Source organism: Delphinapterus leucas, chromosome 6 (assembly GCF_059928025.1).
Source record: "Delphinapterus leucas isolate spDelLeu-1000000601 "Yukka" chromosome 6, BTC_Dleu_Yukka2, whole genome shotgun sequence".
Classification (NCBI taxonomy): Eukaryota; Metazoa; Chordata; class Mammalia; order Artiodactyla; family Monodontidae; genus Delphinapterus; species Delphinapterus leucas.
In genome coordinates this window covers 94,513,880-94,533,875 of record NC_143134.1, presented here as the reverse complement: position 1 = coordinate 94,533,875, position 19,996 = coordinate 94,513,880, and the positions used below count along the sequence as shown (strand labels likewise).

At 42.0% G+C, this 19,996-nt stretch overlaps 1 protein-coding gene across 1 annotated transcript; it reads left to right on the top strand.

Moving 5' to 3' along the window:
• The first annotated feature begins 7,814 nt into the window (after window positions 1-7,814).
• On the top strand, window positions 7,815-16,801 carry ALDOB (aldolase, fructose-bisphosphate B). Its single transcript, XM_022600245.2, has 8 exons — window positions 7,815-8,046; window positions 8,835-9,046; window positions 10,077-10,131; window positions 11,075-11,235; window positions 12,130-12,213; window positions 13,086-13,260; window positions 13,678-13,877; window positions 16,186-16,801. The coding sequence occupies exons 1-8, from the start codon at window positions 7,815-7,817 to the stop codon at window positions 16,279-16,281; spliced, it is 1,215 nt and encodes a 404-aa protein (XP_022455953.2). The 3' UTR covers window positions 16,282-16,801.
• The last annotated feature ends 3,195 nt before the right edge of the window (window positions 16,802-19,996 follow it).

Sequence of the window (19,996 nt, the reverse complement as noted above, 5' to 3'; positions counted from 1 at the left end):
TGGTGCCGGATGCTGGGGAGACCCACATAGGTTCTATAGTCTGATGGGCTGAATCAGTTGATATGGAAGATGACCTAGACTTGTAAAAATCCAGACTATCTAGACTTTTCAGTCATGTATTTCATAGAGTCTTCCATGAACACTGCAATAACAACCACCGCCACAACTGTCTCTTGATACTTTCATGTACGTTCTCTTACTTGGTTTGGTTTACTTTGATTCTGACCTCAACCCTCTCCTCCCATCTCTTATAAGTTTCTTGAGAACAGGCCAGTCTTATTCATCTTCTATTCTCTACAAAAGGTCCCTGTAGCTAACAAAGTGCCGTACACACAGAACCTCAATGACAATTTTGTGAAATATGCTGAGATAACAACTAGCCCTACCTCTGTGACCCAGATAGTGACTGCTGGTTTCAGGGTCCTGAAAGCATCCCAGCCACCAAAGCAGGTTGCAATACAATAAGAAAAATGTCTGTCCCACAAATTAGAAACGATGTTTTTAAATGTCATGTTGATCCATCCATGGTTCTTCCTTGCATTGTGTAGATGTAGCCCGTTTTTATGAAAGTTCTTTGTCTATAATGTTACTAATACTACAGTGAGTATAACTCTATGAAACATGAGATTTATTTGCACGTGCAAGTTTGTGGACTCAGACCTCATACTGTGCATGAATACATTTAACTCATGTAAAAATCATATTTGAATTGGAAGTATCTAGAGTGGGGCAGACAGTGGAGAATAAATGAGGCAGTTGTTGGAGGTTTTGAAAGTAATGATCCTGAATGATACCATCTTATTATTGCCTGTGAGAAGAGTCTGCATTCGGAGGCCTCTAAATCAGAATTATACGTTCAGGTCCAATTATTTAATGAAATAACTGTACTAAATCCCTAGTCCTGTGTTGTTTCATTCATCTTCTTAATCAGTTTCTGATGGAGGCATTACTAGCCCATTTTACAGATGGTGAAACTGAGGACTAAAGAGGTTGGGGGATTCCACAATGTTTCACAGCCTCCAAATCAACATATCATGATATATCAATTTTGAACATTTTACTGAGTTAAGAGATTTAAAAAACTGGAAGCAGGGCTCCCCTGGTGGCGCAGTGGTTGGGAGTCCGCCTGCCGATGCAGGGGACACGGGTTCGTGCCCCGGTCCGGGAGGATCCCACATGCCGTGGAGTGGCTAGGCCCGTGAGCCATGGCCTCTGAGCCTGCGCTCCGCAATGGGATAGGCCACAACAGTGAGAGACCCGCGTACCGAAAAAAGAGCTGCAAGCAGTCTGTGTTCCTCAGGAGTTGCTGTTTCTCTAAGGTCCATTAAGCCTTATCCTTGCTTTACTGAACTTTGAGTTTCAGCTGCACATCAGACCCTGGAAGTGGCCAAATGCTGATGCAATGGGAGCAGCAGCAGGTGGCACCACTCAGGGACAGGTGTACTTATGCTCCTCGGACATGCCTGGCCAGTCTGCTGTTCACGTGCAACGATGCTCAGCAGATCAGGGCCCCTCTAGGTCTGCCGATGCAAGTCATTCTTCCCTGATTAATATAGTTTCAACGTCCAAGGTTATAAGCTGCTGGGAGGTGGAGAGGGAAAGAACTAATCTCTGCAGTCTGAGGTCACCAAAACGTAAGCAGCTCTGCTTTAGACCACTGACTTGCAGTGAGACAGGCACTCCCTCTACCTGTCCTGTGACTCTAGGCGAGTTACTTGACCTCTCTGAACCAAAGTTTCCTTATCCAGAAAGTGGGGCTAATAAACCTTTCCTCAGAGAGGTGCTGAGATTAGAGATCATGTATAAAAAGAACCAGGTGCATCATAGAACTTCAAAGAACAGCTATTATTGTTGTCATTGTTGTAACAAGAATAATTAGTACTAGTAGCCTAAGGAAAATTATTTCTACCATGCATTTCTCAGCAGGTAAAATGTTTCAGTTACGGTTCTGACCACCCCAGCCCTGGCCCCCAACAATGATCACTAACCCCAGTCTCCATTCTTTCATCAGCATCCTCCTCTTATTCCTCCTTTCTCCTTTAACAAAATCAAATTTGATGAGATCTAACATGTCCCCAGATCAATCATCTTGGTCTGATGAATCAAGCACCAGGTGGAGATGGGGAAACCAAAAAGTGTGCCTTGTGGAGGCAGGTGGAGTCAAGAGAGCTGATGGGAACTTCAGCTGGTCTAAAGCTTGGTTACCCTTAGGACAGACCTTGGCCAAACTTCCCCAGACAAATGAGCCTCAGTTTTGTGCTCCAAACATTTCAATTTCCTTCAATAATCACCTTCAGTGTCTAACACTCTCCACTTTTAGAAGCTGTCTGAGCTTCAGCTCTATTTAGACAACCCAGCTCCCTGCTTCTTTTTCCTTCTTTTCATTGATATTTCACTCATTATAGTGTTACACTTTATACCATAGAGCACTTTGGTTTCTTAGGGTCTTTTCTCCTATTTTATGAGTTATTCCAAAGGAATGTGTTCCTGAGAATGTATACTTTCCTGTGATCATGGTCATTCCATTATTCTTAGATTCCTCCACTACTTTTATTTGATTATTTGCCTCAGGAAGCATACACTATTTTTATTTGCCTTTTTTTGAATTAGACTTTGGTTTAATGCTCAGAGAAAAAACCCTGTAGAATGAACTTGTACCTAGACAGTGCAGTAACTAGGGGAGCTGATGGCTTGCATCAGTCACTTTAAGTTTTATTCTAGTTTTTACCACCTTTAAAGACAAAAATGTACAGGTTGAGAGAGAATGAGAATAGAGTAAAAGATACTGTGTTCTGACATTAAAAACATCAGGGAGCCCAGCTTGGTTTGGGGGAACTGGGAAGGATCTTTGAATGCCTCCTATATGCAGGCACTTTATAAATTCACGTAATGCTCTTGTGAAATTCAGATCCCACTTTAGAGAGGAGGAAACTCAGGCTCAGAGAAGTGAAAAAAACTTGACCAAGGTAATGTGTGTAGTAAGTGCTGGAGCTAAGCTAACGTGCTTCCCAGTTCTCCTTGGTGGACTCCAGAGCCCAGTCATCCACTCACTGCATTACCGATCCTAATCCTCTGTGTCTCCGTTTCCTCACCTGTAAAATGAAGAGTCTGGATTGAGAACTACAAGGTCTCCAGGTGTCCCTTATAGCTTTAACATTCTGTGAGTACAGAGAGTGTGTGAGCGTGATTAGAAGGATTGGCTGTTTATGAGCCAATCAGAGTTATTGGTTAAACACCTCTCTACCAGGCCAAGGTGGGAAGGGGAGGGTAAAAGTTAAAACAAAAAACAAAACAAACAAAAAAAAAAACCCTTGGGTGAGAAGTCTATAAAAACTGTGTGTTCCTGAAGATTCATCCTATTTGGCAGCTGCTGCCTCATCCACAGCTTCTGACAGATCTAAGAGGACTCTCCTCTCTCAAACTGTAAGTAAAAGAACTTCCTTTGTCTCTCAGGACTGCACCAGGGAGTCAGGGGTTAATGATAGCGCTAAGCCTGGCGAGGGGAAAGTTTGTTTGCTTTTGTCTTCAGGAAAAATGTGATGGTGGCTGAAAACATGGTGATCTGCTGAAATGATTGTTTTTCTCCCTACCTCCCCTGGCTCTTTGAGTGGTGGCAAATGCTCAGGATTGATGCCAGTTACCAGTGTTACCTGTAGGAGGGCTCTTCTGAGGCTTTGGCGAAGGAAAAACATCTTGAATACTCCTGTTTGGTTGGGCTCTACTCAGTGTTTGAGATTCCTGTTCATTTCTACTCCCTCCATAACAACTGCTTATTCCGATGATTTATTTACATATCTATCGCCATATGTCATTTTCTTCATTCTCTTCCCACACCTACTAGTACTAGCACTGAAGTTTCTTTGTCACAGAAATGAACTCTTGGCCTGTTTTGCCCTTCGTCTTCACCCACTGCTCAAACGAGAAAATGGAACAGGCATCACAGAGTATAGTCATCCTTTGATTATGAATTGTCAAACCTTTCCCTTGTTTGATACTTTCTATGACATTTCCTACTCTGAAGATCCTACAGCTTCAGATATTTGGAATCAAAAGCTGCTGATGTATTTTGGTACATTTGTTCTACTATCTGAAGAATAGGTGAGGATATGTTGCCTTTTAAAATAAACTTCTCTTTACATAGTTACCTAGGGTTCCGTTAGCTAATGTGGATCCAGCAGGGACTCTAGCGCTGCTGCCACCATCACTTTAGCCAAGGCTCATCTGCAGACAACCCAGGCCCAGACTAGACCTGAGGTGCTGGGGCAGGGAATGGAGTGTAGTTGCTGTAAACCTAGGAGTTCCTTTGGCTTAGGTGCCAATTTAGAGGAAAGAGCAACACTCAGGACTCTTTCTGAGCTGCTCCATGTGTGTTCAAAGGCTCCAAGGATCAGGCTGTTCTAGAGCATCTCACTGTACTTACCACTGTGGCATCAGATATGTAACGAAGCTGTGGGCATCTTCCTGCATCTGTCTATAAAAAAGTGCTGCATGCAGTGCCTGACAATCATGGGCTTTCAGTGAATAAGCCCTTCATGTATGTCTTCTTGAAACTCTATCTGCCTTGTACATGGAGAAGCAAATGGATTTTCTACTCCCTTATATTTCTCCAGGAGTTAAATATTGGTATTTTACAAATTATTATATTTTCACAGAACCTCTTCAAAGAAGGCAGAAAGAATTATACTATAGGATTTCATCTGTTATTCTGCTAAAGAAGGATTGGGAAAAGAATTCCGAGTCATAAGCCAGTAGCATGTGATTTACAGTCCTGAAACATCACAACTTAGATGGGGCATCAGACATATTCTTCCTGGGCCTCAATTTCTTCATCTCTAAAGTTAGCAGGGTTGATACAGATATCTCTGAGATTACTTGTAGCTCTGTTTTTCTGTGGTTGCCCTCTATTCATATATGTTTGTACTCACAACCTTCTCCCAGATTTGCATATATATCAATATTACCTGTTAATATATTATGTATAGTAAATAATGTAATATATAAACTTACTCTCTGAGAAATCAAACATTACAAAAAATCCATAAAGTGAACTGTGAGTCACCCCACCCTGTTTCATTCCCCAGGAGTAACCTCAGTGTGGTTATTATCTGCTTATATAGACCCATGAACAGTATGTGTGTATACCATTTTTTTAATTAAAAAAAGGGTGATATTATGTATTGCATACTTTTCTGAAACTTGCTTTATTTTTTTACTTAATCATATAATGTGAACAACTTCCTGTCACACTTTTTAAAAAGTTGGCTTGAGACCTCAGTAAGCAGAGGCTTAGGGGCACAGAAATCATTCTCTATGATTGCCCACTTCCAGCTGGCCTCCTCTCTTCCAGTGGTGAACAGTGGCCTGTGACCCTGTTTTATGATTAACAGGAAAGCAACATTTGTGCTGATGTGGTACAGAACTTTAATCCCTCTGTAGAAGTTTAACTTCTCATAAACAGTATTTGTTCAATTTGACCTTTTCTCTGTTTTTCTTTTCTGGTTGAGTCAGCACACTCAGACTGAAGAAAATAGCTTGGTAGTAAACAGAAATATGGAAGTCCCTTAGGCAATTACTTTTTTAAATTAAAAAAGAGAGAAATACTGATACCTGACATTTTCATAATGCATTATAAAGCATCTTCATGTTTATCATGTGATTCAACAAATATATTCTGAGCAACTACAATGAGCAGGGTGCTCACAGATTACACGTGATCCATTTGGCAGTGAGACAACCAGAGCAGATATTATAGCCATTTAATCCATAGTAAGCTAAGACTCAGAGAAGTTACCACCTTGCCCATGGTCCCGGTGAAGAGGAGGCAGAGCTGGTCCTTGAGCCCAGGTCTGTCTGATCTACTTCCATGTGAACGTGTCAGATATTTATGAATTGGTAATGTGATGTGAGGATAATGATCCACAGCCCAATGATTTTGGGTACTCTGGGGGTGTCATCAAGGACATTAGAGTCATCCAAAGGCCAATTACTTTCATCAGTCTCACTCTTTACTTGAAAGAGGGAGTACTAATACTGCCCTTTATCCCAGCTTTGTGCCTTATCAGCTATTTGTCCTTGGACAAATAATTAAACTGTCTTATATTCTTTCCTTATCTATTATATGGCAGAGGGTGGGAGAAGGGGGAAGTCTGACTACCTTTTGACATTATTGTGAGGAATAAATTTTATAGTGCATGTAAAGCGATTAGCAGAGTGCTTGGCAATAAATGATCATTTGCTATTATTGGGCTATGTTTTCCTTTTATTTCATTAAGGAAACATCATTACTTTTTTGGTAGTTGTCAATTCCTTTGTGCAGATATCTAAACCGAGAGAAAATTTGTACTTTGGCCTGAAGGTTACCAACCTCAGGTTGGCTTTTATAAGATCTGGTAGCCAGGTCCAAAGCTAACAGTCCCTGACTACAATTTAGGAATTAATATATAAACAGAAGAAATACTATCTTCAGTTGGCTGGGATGTGAAGGGCCTTGGAAAATCATCTTTAGAAATCATTGCCCACTAACCTGTCCTGGTACCCCAATGACAGCATCGTGGTTCCATTCCTTGGGGTTAAGTATTGAAGTGAGAGTAGCCACAGTAAGAGTGCCATTAGTTATACCGTCTCAGGAATTAGTTCAGTAGCCATTGACTTCTCATATCAAGGGACAGAGTTCTGAGAGCCTACCTTGAAGGGATACAGAAAATGTGAAGAAATCAATTTGCCATGAGAAGGAGAACTGGGTGGGGGACTCTGCCTCATCCTAGCTGGGACCTTGGACAAGTCAGTTAACTTCTCGGAGTCTTAGCTTGTTCATTAATTAATGAAGATAATACCTGTCCTGGTTACCTCATTGTCGAATGGATCAAAAGAGAACTGAGGTGTCCCTTGGCTTCCAGAAAGTAGAAAGCAGACACAGGGCATCTACCCTGTGTATGAGTGTATGAGGGGAGAGGAGACTGGGGAAAGGAGGAGGCCACAGGGTTGGATAGGAAATCGCTCAAGATAATCTTTACTACCATTTTTATTCTTTGATAATCCAACCTATGCAAAACCATTCTTTCTACATCCAAGATAAGAGTCCTGTGAGCTTGCATCTTCAAGACTAGCCCAAAGTGGCGGCCGAACACGAGCAATGATCCCCTTCAAATGACCACTGCTAAGAACTTGCTTGGATAGGGGATCTTTGAGCCAGTCTCTCCTTGCTAAAGCAGTGAAGCTGCGAATTACTGGAGCAGGAATCAACATATGACGTCGGCATCCTTAGAGCTAATGGGAATCTCCAGCCCAGAAATGCTTAGGGAAAATCCTCTGCATCTGCCCCAAACGGTCTCATAGGTGGTTGAATATAAGAAAAAGGAGACACACCCCACCCTCTATGTCTCAAAGTTGAAGGGAGGTTAAATTCAAGGGCAAATAGTGGTTTCTCCTCTCAAGCTTGCTGCCTAGAGAATACTCTGTGGGGACTACAGGCTAACAGAGCAAAGTGAGGAATGGTCGCAGAGGCTGAAAGCCTCACTGTCCTGGCCTCAAGCCATCCAACCCCTGATGGTACCAGGAATCCATAGAATAAAGAGATAGTCAATTACTGCCATGCCCTCTATTTGTCAGATTTAAGTGGATGCTTATTAGCTGGTTCGGTCTCAGGATCAGTGATCCCAAAAGTTTCCTGAAAGGCATTCTTTTCAGGATCACCATGAAATTTGTCATCCCACCTTCATCCATTATGGCTAATCGCAGCTAGTTAGGCTTAAGGGGGAAAAACCCAAAACAGAACAGACCTCATTTATTTAGCCAGTTGTGGAAATGGACCAGAAATGTCAGAGGGGCCTGTGGAGCTCTTCTGCACACCTGCTGTCTTGGTCATTAGTCCATTTGAGCGACCCACAGTTCTGTTCACAGCTAACTCTCCTGCACTCTTTTCCAGGCCTGTCACCATGGCCTGCCAATTTCCAGCCCTCACTTCAGAACAGAAGAAGGAGCTCTCAGAGATTGCCCAGTGCATTGTTGCCGGTGGGAAGGGGATCCTGGCTGCAGATGAGTCTGTAGGTGAGTGCAAGAAACATCACACAACAACCATACTCTTGATTCTACACTTAGCAAAGGCAACTTGATAATCATATTCTCTTTCCTCTCAGAGGAAGTAAAGGTTTATATACACAGGAGTGGGAGCGGAAGACTCACTCCCTTTTGAGTCTTGTCATTCCAGAAGGCACATTTCTGAACACCAAGCAAACAGGCTCAAGCCCTCCATTTTAAGACCCCCTTGCCAGGGATCATTTGAATCCAAGCTGTAGCAAGGCCAGGAACTCAGTAAGCAGGATGAGACCTCTGCCGCTAATGACAAGTCAGTGTAAAGTCAGCCAAGCAAGGGCACTGAGAGCAGGGAAACGTCCACATCAGGAACAGGGCAGCGCTTGTGACTGAGAGCAGCTCAGGATGGCACACGGGAGAGCTGCGGTGGCCTGCATGGCCCACCATAAAATTATAGAAGCCAGAGAGGTCAAGAGCCTGCCCTACCCCTCCTTCCACTGTCTGTATATCCAGTCAGATCAGGGCTGGACCAGAGAGGCCTGAGGGCTGTGCAGCCCCACTTGGACCCTATGGTGGCTTCCACCCTGACCCTGACACGACCAGACCATGCACTTCCTCATCAGCATCCTGACAGCAACAACAGTCTTTCCCTGGGGAGACAGAAAACGAGGCAGGAGCTCTGATGATCTGAATAAAAAAGAGAGTGTTGCTGTCCATCCTGGTGAGGGTCACTGGCTGGCATGGAGGAAGGCGGCAGGGGAGCCCTGGCTTGCTCCTTTTGCTGCCTTTACCCGCCCACATAGGCACCATGGGGAGCCGCCTGCAGAGGATCAAGGTGGAGAACACTGAAGAGAACCGCCGGCAGTTCCGCGAAATCCTCTTCACCGTGGATGATTCCATCAGCCAGAGCATTGGGGGCGTGATCCTTTTCCATGAGACCCTCTACCAGAAGGACAGCCAGGGAAGGCTGTTCAGAGACATCCTCAAGGAAAAAGGGATCGTGGTGGGAATCAAGGTGAATACATCTTGCTCCCACCTCACCACAGGCCCACTCCCAACACAGTGGCTGAGTCACGGCCAACACGAGGACCACTCTCATCATCTAATTGCTCTTCTCCTTTCCATCATCACCTTCCCACTGAACACCAGATCCTCTTCTAGACCTTTCCAGTACCCTCTTCCTTCAACCATTTTTCTACGAGGCACTTAATCTCTTTGTGTCTCAATTTTTTTCATTTCTAAAATGGGAATAATAGTACCTTCCTCATCAGGTTCTTATAAGGATGAAATGAGTTTGTAAAACAGTTCCTGTCACACCCTTATTATTTAGTTCATGATAGCTGTTATTGTTAAAACACTTACTGTTCTATTGTAACTGGGTCTTCCAAAACTACGTGAACTTCTCGAGTGATCATTAGTATTTGTCAAGTGCTTACAACTCCAAGCACTCATTTACTCCTCACAACCTCTGGAGGTAAACTCAGTTATTATCCCTCTTTTAGAGATGAGGATAGAAAACAGAATTACAACTAGTATAATTTGCCCACAGCAAGGCAAAATTGGAGCCAGTTCAGGCCCAGACTGTCTACCTCTTGGGCTCATGACCTTAGCCTCTGTTATGCTGAGAGTAGATGCTGCATCCTTATTCTTCTTATCTCCTGTAATAGCATAGGGCTTGGCATGTGCAGTGCTCAATAAATGTCTCTTGAATAAATGAATGAATAATTTAAAGGAAGTGGCTCTTACATGGCACCTCTGCATCCCAGGTACTATGAGATTACTTCTTACTTTCCAAGCTCCAGCCCTGTGCTTTCTATACTTTCCCTCCTCTTAGGGTTGACAGTCTTACATTGTTCTTTCCAGGTAACTTCCCTTCTGCTATGGACTGAGTTGTGTCCCCTCAATGCCTAATATACAATACCTTCCTAATTCAACTTCTTGGTTTGTGAAAGATGAGAACTAATATCTAGCACCAGGGGCTCTGCTTGTGTTTTACTGAGATACCTGACACCTGCTAATAACTTGTTAATTATTTATATTCACAGTTAGACCAAGGAGGTGCTCCCCTTGCAGGAACAAACAAGGAAACCACCATTCAAGGTAAGGACATTGCCCACTGATATGAATCATGCCAGTATATGCCAGAAATGAAGGAAGCAAAGAAGTGATTGAGGGAAAACAAAATATGAATTATCACACTGGTTTTAGAGCCACACACCTGTTCTTCAGCCCCAGCTCCTCTATTTAGTAACTGTGTGCCCTCAGGCTAGTCACTTAAATGTTCTGAGTCTCAGTTAAAATGGGATAACAATATCTACTTTGCAGAATAGTTGTGGGGATTAAATTAGACAATGCACATAGAGTGCTCATCACAGTGTCTTGCACAGAGAAGATATTTTATACTTGGGAATATTATTTTAGAAAAATCTAGCATCAGTAGAGAGGAAAGAGTCCAAGCTGTGGGATCAGACACACTTGGGTTTGAATGCTGCTTCCATCACTTGCTGCTTAGATAATTTTGCAAGGTACATCACTGCCCAAGTAGACAAGTATGAACCATAGCATTGGATTATCTAAGCAGAATTTGAATCCCAGCTCTGTCAAACTTGGTGAAGTTACTTTACCTCTCAGAGCCTCAGTTTCCAAATCTGCAAAATGAATATACAACTGTGAAGGTTGTGTAATATGACTATTAGGTCATAACAGTATAACAGCTCTTAGGTTTGTTATGATTATTAAATGAGATAAGGTGTGCAGAATGCCTAGAATCATGCCTTGGAGCAAAGTAAGTACTAAATAAATATTAGTTCCCTTTATTCTTCTTATCCAATATGTATTATATGTCAAAACCGTATTTATTAACCCAGGTCTTTTGGCTCAGTACTGGGATGTTTATTTCTTTGCTGGATGTAATATTTCTTTGCCTGGATGTCTTGGGTCCTCAAGCTGTGTGACTGAAAGCTAAGCCAAGGGTGAACTTCACTTTATCAGCAGCCCCAGGGGTCAGGGGTGCAGAGAAGCCTTTCTCTCTCGTGACTTGCAGGGCTTGATGGCCTTTCTGAACGCTGTGCTCAGTATAAGAAAGATGGTGCTAACTTTGGGAAGTGGCGTGCTGTGCTGAAGATTGACAACCAGTGTCCATCCCACCTTGCTATCCAGGAAAATGCCAACACCCTGGCCCGCTATGCCAGCATCTGTCAGCAGGTGCTTTTCCTTCCCTTTGGGCTAAAGTACAGGAAGCGAAAGCTTTCTTCAAAGCCCGTCTTTCTAATTTTACTGTAACCACACGTGATCCCCCTCCTTTTCTCTCACCAGTATATCCTGATGGCATTTTTCACTGCTTTTACTAGGTGTAGTAGGGTAAGATTTGGTTCCACAAGTCAACTATGAGTCCAAAAGGCAAATGCCATCAAGTGTAGCCCTCTACCAAAGCACTGTAAACTGAGTCTTAAAAGCATAGGCTCTTGAGGGCAGGGCATCTGCTTGTCTATGCTCCACCATGTCCAAGGACATGATCCTCTTAAGTCCCCAGCTCAAGGGTGACAGCTTTGATCTGGTTCCAATTCATATAATTTCTTGGAGGATGGTAGCTTGATGCTAAAGTTTCCAACATATGTTGAAGTGTCTCTGGGATCCAGGTTAAGTCTGATTTGCTTGTGCAGGTGCTATGCTGAGGTTACCTGAGTTCTGGGTACCTGGAGCTTCCCAGTCAGAATTGTAAACTCTGCTTGAATTCCTTAGTTAATTCATACAAGAGGCATCTTTATTGGTGATTTAAGCTTGACGGCCCTAAAAGGGTGACAGCTAGGTTCTGATTTAGCTAGATTAGTCTCTAGAATAAGATATAGAAATTAAGAAAATAAATTGAATTTATTTTACCCCATTTCCAGGAAAACTTTTTTTCCCTCACTGTTCTTTTTTGGCTAAGCCACAAATGCTTACTAGACATCCCATTAAATTTCATTGCCTTTAAGTCACCTATATGTATATCTCCATAAGAGCTTCAACCTTGTACCAATTACAACTGTTAAATATCTTCTTAAAGAAAGGATCCTAGTGAACAGAGCTTCATTCTGTCCACTCCATTTTCCTTTTTAGAATGGGCTAGTACCCATTGTTGAACCAGAGGTACTTGCTGATGGAGACCATGACATGGAACACTGCCAGTATGTTACTGAGAAGGTAAGTCTTAAATATAAAGGTCCCAATGCCAGTTGAAAAATCTGTTTTAAACAACCGTTGTTACTTAACATATATCAGCTGTTATATATGAGGTATTCTACAGTTAGAATCACTGTGTAGCATTGAGAAGGTAAAGAGGTATTATCAAACCTTGTACTTTTTTGGGCACATGGTACACTCCTTATGAAAAAGCACAGGATCTGCATTACCAAGGTTAGGGTTTGAGCATCCGTGTTCCCAGCTGTGGGACCTGGGGCAAGTCATACTACCTTTTTGGACCTCAGTTCCATTATGTTTAAACTAAGAAACTTTAAAATAAGCTGAGGCTCCCATGAGAAAATATAATTAGAAAGTAATTTTTTCACATGTGACTTTAAATTAGCCACAATATATCTGTAAGAGATTAAGAGAGTCCTCAGTTTCTCTACTTGCAAAATGAGGTAGACTGAAATGAGATCTGAAAGCACTTCTGTCTCTAAAATGTTTATTTTTATGATCACTCAGCTTCTATGGGGATGGAGAATGGAGGCCAGTTTACATGTCCCCAACTAACTAAATTAAGGCAGGTTTGACTGACCAAAGGGAGTAATGGGAAGGAAGGAGTGAAGGGCCTCTAGGAAGCAGAGCCATGCTGGTAGTCCATGCGGTGAGCAGTTAGGGGAGGGGCAGCAGGGACAGGCCAACTTGGCTGTGCTCAATGGCTATGGTTTGCAGGCATTACCCTGACTGAGCCTAGGGGCTGGTTGGGAAGCTTTGGCCAAGTAACGTATGGGAATTCCTTCATCCTGTGTCCCTGCAGTGTAGAAGTGTCAAGGTCAGGTAACTCTACGGCTGGCTCTAGGTTTCACCTATTTGGGCCTCTTGTCCTTCAGGTCCTGGCTGCTGTCTACAAGGCCCTGAATGACCATCATGTTTACTTGGAGGGCACCCTCTTGAAGCCCAACATGGTGACTGCTGGACATGCCTCCACCAAGAAGTATACTCCAGAGCAGGTGGCAATGGCCACTGTCACAGCTCTCTACCGTACTGTTCCTGCAGCTGTTCCTGGTAAGGTTTTCTTTCTTCTCTGACTTGAGGTCTTAGTCCTTATTCTTTGAAGGAGTGCCATAAGCATTTGCATTTGTCCAGGAGTAGTCTGCTTCTAGCCATGAAACAGACCTCTGATATCTCACATGCAGCCAGCACTTCCCTCTTGAACTCCATGATACCACCTATGCTGAGTCTGTCCAAATGCACACAATCCATTGATTTCCTCAACATTTCACTGCCCTCTTATTTACTAAAACCCTTCTCTCCTTAGTCCAACTAGCTTCAGCAAAGGCAAACTAATTTCTCCAACCTAGTCCCATGCAAATCAATTGGAGGAAAGATTGAGACATTACATTTCTTTCAGGCTCCTTGCTTGCTTTTTCAAGCAGGGTACATACTGGGACTAGTGGTGTGGAATGGCTTCTCTCCTTCCAGGCATCTGCTTTTTGTCTGGTGGCATGAGTGAAGAGGATGCTACTCTCAACCTCAATGCTATCAACCTTTGCCCTCTACCAAAGCCCTGGAAGCTAAGTTTCTCTTATGGACGGGCCCTGCAGGCCAGTGCACTGGCTGCCTGGAGTGGCAAGGCTGCAAACAAGAAGGCAACCCAGGAGGCTTTTATGAAGCGGGCCCTGGTAAGATGCTACTACCTCTTATCTACTTGATCAAGTGGATACTTGGGGCCTGCTTGCATTGCTTTCTTCAGGCCATGAAGGTATCTCCAGAGAGTTGTCTACCATGCATTTTCAAATGTGGCATTAGAGCTGAGTAGGACGGTTAAGGCTGCAGAGTTTTGAATTATCTGCACTGGTAGTACAGTTGATGATGGTAGATTGAAGGACAGTTTCCACAGAGACACTTTAGAGGGAAGATGAGAGGGCCAAGGAATGAACCTGGGGCACGTTTTATTTTGGGAAGATGAAGAGGAGAAGCCACCAAGACAAGCAGCAATAATATATTAAGATGAACCAAGGATTCTGGGAACAAATGAATGAAGTTTCAAGAGGTCAATAACAATACGCTACAAAGAGGTTAAAAATTAAGGCAGAGAAAAGGCTGATACTGTCATTGAGGGGCATATCAGTGACCCTCAACAAAACAGGGTCAGTAAAGGAAAGGTGCCCATTCAAGACGCTTGTCAGGAAAAGACACAGAAAGGTTACCAGGAACAATGAGGACAAAAAATGGTCTTATTTAGCTACTAAAATTGCTTTTTGAATACCTACTAGGAGCCAAGCACTGGGGTGAACAAAGCAGACACAGCCACTGCCTTCAGGGAGCTTAGAGTTTAGCCAGATAGGAGAGATTGTCACGTTTAACTGTAAAGCAGAAGGAGCCAGAGGAGAGATTAAAGATTAGAAGAGGACAAGGACTTAGAGGAAACAGTACTGCATGAGACTAAATATTAAATATGGGTGGCAGAGTAGGTCTTAGAAAGGAGGGAGAGATAGGAAAGAAGAGACAGAATGGGTTTGGAATCAGGTCTGTAGAGGTGGAGAGATGCAATGGTTGATCACTGATTACAGGTGAGGCCATCTGTTGAGAATGATAAGGGTATGGAGATTTCAGTCTTTACAGTGGGGAACTTGGAATAGCTGTTGAAGTAGTTGCTAGGAAATTGACCAGAGGTTATGGCCAAGCATCAAGCAAGATGCAGCTGAAACGAGAGTTTGTGGTACATTAACTTAGATCCTGAACGTTCCTAATAGCTCTCGTATGCATGTAGCAAGATTCATATCAACCTAAATGGGAAAGAGCAGGGTTGAAGAATCCAAGTTTAACAGGGAGATGAAACAGTACCAAAATTTGATTGACAGCTTTATTCGGCTTGCTGATGACAGTGGAGACTGGGCAAGGAATCAGGTGTAGCCAGAAGTTTGATGATGAGGCACTAAAGGAAAGGAAGGGTACAGAGAAGCTAAAAAAATCATCTCGGGGCATAAGAGAGGTGTGAGATTTTACAGTAGTGCTTTATCTTGTGATGATGATGGATATGGCTGTGCTGGTGTGTGGCTGATGAGGGGGAAGCCAATATAGCTAATAGGATGGAGGGATTATGAAAGTAAGGCTCAAAAGGGTCATCCACACAGAAGAAGGGATGCTGAGCTTATCATCTAGAGCTGAGGTTCTCAAGCTTGAGCATGCATCCGAATCACCTGAAGGGCGTGTTAAAACGCAGGTGGCTGGACCCAGCGACAGAGTTTCTGATTCAGAAGCTCTGGGGTCAAGCTAGAGAATTTCCATTTCTAACAAGTGCTTAAGTCCATGAAACCTAACTTTGAAAATCACTGTAGATGTAGAAATAAGTCCTGGAGAGATTGGACAATAGCAACAGAGACTTGAAGACGGGGTACTGCTAAGTGGCATTTGAGTATTATTACAGGTTTCATAATTCTTAACTCACCTTCAGTTGGAATTTACACAGGGTATCAAATGATATTATGATAACAACTACATAAAAATTATATATTCTTATGGACAAATATAAGTAGAAAATGTATTAAAAAATTTTTTTTTGCTATAGTAAAGCTTTAGCTGCATCTGCTTGATGCTTGACCTTATGTCTGGTCAGTTTTCTAGCAGACTATTTCAACTATTCCAAGGTTCCCAAATTGGGACTGAAATTTCCATTTCCTTATCACTATATGAGTGAGAAGTTTCTTAACTTGAATTTCTATTACTGTTGTTGCAATATTGTTAGTACTAAAAAGAAACCTTCTCAGTAACACAACCTCAGGCTTGCCTGAGAAATGCTCAGAAAACTGGGATTAAAAAAGGAAGTAACATTATAGAATGAAAGGAATGGTATCAGCAGCAATATTTAGCAAAATCACTGTACAGAGAAAACTCACATGAAGGTGAAGCTGATTTCAAATGAGAAGCAAAGAGGGTCAAGCAGAGGGTTGCTCTAACTCGGTCTCCTCTATCACACTTGTTTTTTAGGCTAACTGCCAGGCAGCCAAAGGACAGTATGTTCACACGGGCTCTTCTGGTGCTGCTTCTACCCAGTCGCTCTTCACAGCCTGCTATACCTACTAGAATCTGAGGCCGACCAGCCAGGCTCTGGCGCTTCTAGGTGTCTTGGTAGGAGGGCAGAAAGGAAACAACAACCTTTCGACTGACCCTGGAAATTAGACAAAATTAGGTTGGAACTACTGGAAACACAATGCATGTTAAGTTCTTAGACACAAGGAAAAAAATCAGTTATTGAAACCTAAGTCTGAATATCAAGGATCTGATGAAATTTCACACAGTGATTTCCTTACAACACTTCCAGCTCCCCATGGCCCACAGTATCCATCTAAGAAAAGAATAAACTTTAAAACAGTATCAACTGTCCATCCACATAACCAAATGAAACACCTCATAAGCTGAGTGCAGAGAATTGTGTCTTACAGTCCTAGCAGTGGTAGGTTATGAAGGAGACAGCTGCAACCAAAAAAGAAATAAAATGTTCTACAAACCTTCAGTTTGTATCAAGTTTTACTTTTTGCTCTTGCTTTCAAAGGGCTCAATATATTTCATTACCTTTGACTCCACAGACGCGACTGATGTTAGTGGTCAGGATCCTCGACTTTGGCTACTCATTGGAATAACCACAATTTAAAAACCCAGATACTCAGGCCACGCTCCAGCCAAGTTTGAGAACTACCAAGCTAGATTTCAAGTTTGAGGGTATTTAGAAATGAAAGCTATTCATAATGTGAAGCAAGCTACAATGTCAAATGATTTCAAGCAACATATGGAGTGTAATAAAAGAATCACTGTGACTCTGATGCTTGGAGCATTCCTCTTCAAGTGGCCCAGGTTGGTGACATAGGACTGCATCTTCCTCTGCACATCCAAGCACACTACCTCGTTTTGCAGTAAGAAATATTCACATAATTATACCTTATTGACTTCTAGTTTTCAGAATTAACCTATAGAAAAAGCATTAAAGACCACCATAGTTACAAGAGAGAATTTAAACATTATAACTTTGGACAATATAAAAGTAATGATTTTGGTGGGAAAAAAAGTAATTAAATGACAGGAGGTGGGAAATTCAGGGGGAGGAGAAGTGAAGGAAAGCAAAGGGAACACTAATTTACTTAGTGGGGAGTCAGGATACTACTTGAAATTGATGGATTAAGAAATAGTGCTTTGAAAAAAAAAACAGTGCTTTAAGTCTATTAAAGTAACAAGGGAAATGGATATAAATCATTAAAATATTCATACCTATAATTAAAATATAGGAGAAGGTAGTAAGTTCTTTGTCTTGAAGAGTACAAAGATAAATGGTATTATTTAGAGTAAATAAATTAGGAAATAGAGGCATAAGCATATGATTTAGAATAATAAAGCAGAATTCGTTCAAAAGGACTTCTGAGGAAAAAGACCTGGAAATGGGGCACAGGGAAGATTTTTACATACATGCTCTTACAATGTTTGAGTGTTTATTTCCACGTATCTGTATTGTCTAAAAACAACTACTATATATTCATATAAGCAATTCAGACCTACCTTAGAGGTCATTTAACCCAAGGCTTTCATTTTACAGATGATAAAACCAAGCCTAGAAAAATTAATTGCTGAAGGTCATATATTTAGGGGTTTAGGATAGAGTTGAGAGATTAGAATTCCGGTCTCTTTCTCCTGTAATGGACACATGGCCATGGAGGAAGGTAAGGGCAGGGCAACAGGCAGTGTTCAATACCTCTGCCACCAGTGCTATAGGTCTTTTACATTTCTTTTTGTATTCATCCACTCAGTCAGCAAGTAGTTGATGTGCTAAGCTGTCCTAAATGCTGGTAACACCTGGTGTGACAAAGCTTTTCTGCCAGAAAATTTTTATCTAGAGCTTATTCAGCATCACTGACCCTAAGTTGTAAAGAAACCTTTCAGATTCTCATTTATGGGTTGGGTATGAATTTATAATCAAGGCTGAGCTATTTATGTCTTTTGGTCAAGGCTGAATTACATTTCACTCAGCGTGAGGATTTATATAATGCATTTTCCCTGGCTATCATCTGATATATTTTCCTGACTAAAGCACTACAGTTGTCTTTGAAACCTCAACCCCAGTAATTTCCTTCACTCATGGTAATACGAAGACAAGTGTTACAGACTGCAGTTCCTATTAACTGTGTGATCACTGAGTGAATATATTAGTTACGTCCTAGCTTTTGGTACACTGTCAGATTTATTCTAGTAGTTTTTGAACACCTACTAAAAATAAAACCTGGTAGTAGGCACTGAAAGTAATTAAAAGAAGTTTCAGCTTTAGGGTAGCCATGGTATTTGCATACCAGACAATTAAGTTTGAGTGGCTAAGTCAGAAACACAAATGCCATTGACTGGGGGTTGGGAAGTGTAGAGGAGAGTCTGTCAGTATGGCTGGCGGCAGAAAGGGAGAAGGTGACATTTAGGTTGGACATCACAGGGTGACAAAAGGGAAGGAACTCTTAGAAAAGGAACTGCCTTTGTGTGAGAAAACACTTTGATAATTCACTGAGAGAAGATGATACCTTGAAGGCATAAGGAGCAAAAGCCGAGGCCAAGAAAAAATTACTAAATGCTGGGAGAAATAAAAGAGGAATTTGGTTTTGCTCTGCAAAGGAAGAGGGAGAGAAGGGAGGGAAGGGGCAGGAAAATGAGTGAGGAGAAAGGAAGAAATGAGAAAGGAGGGGAAAGAGAAAAGGCAGGGAGAAGCTAGGGCAATGTGGAATTGTGGAGAAGTGACTAAAAGACTTTTGAGAACAGGAGAAATATCAACCGTATAAACATATTTGTCTTCTTGAGAGGGAGAGTTAAGTTTCACATATGAGTCCACATCGTCCTTTACAAAAACAAGATGCTGAGATGACTCATAATGATTCATAATGTGAATTGATTTAGCAGAAGCAGAAGCCAACTGTGACAATGAGAATATAAGCCTCTAAAACTTGCAGAAATCTTGGAGCAGGCTTTAGGCAAATCAGGAATGGGACTTCGAGACTATCTGGTCTAGCTGTCCTGGGGTAAAAGACTCCAGCTGACATCTACATTTCACTCACAGCAACAATGGAGGAAACTGGCATTCATTGTGCTAGGGCAGTTGTTCAAGGTCACATAAACAGTAGGCGAGACTTAGGCTAGTGTGATTTGCAAAGTCCTCTGGGGAGGTAGTACTCTTGGTGGTGAAAAGCACAGGTTTTGGAGTCAGACAGTCTAGGTTCAAATGCTGGCTCTGCTGCTTCCTAGCCATGTGACCTTGGACACCTTATATAACCTTTCTGTGGTTCAGTTTCTTCAGCTCCAAAATAATAGTATTGCAAGTTATTGAGAGATTAAATGAATCAGTACATCTCAATTACATGTTCAAAATCCCTTGTCCACAATTCTGAAATCCAAAAAGCTGTAAAAACCAAAAATTTTCTCAAAAGTTTGCAGCAAATTATTTGGTGGCAAACCCTGACTCAAGGCTGTCATCTTGATTCCACTTGATGGGAAGCAGAGATGTGTCTGATCTTAGATGCTGACTCAGATCCTATAGAGGGAGTTATACAATGTATAGCATAAACATATATTTGCTCTCTAAAATATGAAAGTTAACAGATTTCCAAAACACATATACCCTCAAAGATCTTGGATAAAGAATTTGAACCACCTGCTGTATAAAAAAATAAATTTAAAAATTAAAAAAAAAATTTTGAACCTGTCCTTAGAACAATATCTGCCATGCTTCTAGAGTAACAGATGAACTATCCATGCTCAGTAGAGCCCTGAGGGCTCA

Coding starts and splice junctions, on each gene's coding strand:
- ALDOB (XM_022600245.2), top strand. CDS start 7,815: ATGTCAGAGGGGCCTGTGGAGCTCTTCTGCACACCTGCTGTCTTGGTC. Junction 9,047..10,076: donor GGATCGTGGTGGGAATCAAG/GTGAATACATCT, acceptor TTATATTCACAG/TTAGACCAAGGAGGTGCTCC. Junction 12,214..13,085: donor GCCAGTATGTTACTGAGAAG/GTAAGTCTTAAA, acceptor CTTGTCCTTCAG/GTCCTGGCTGCTGTCTACAA.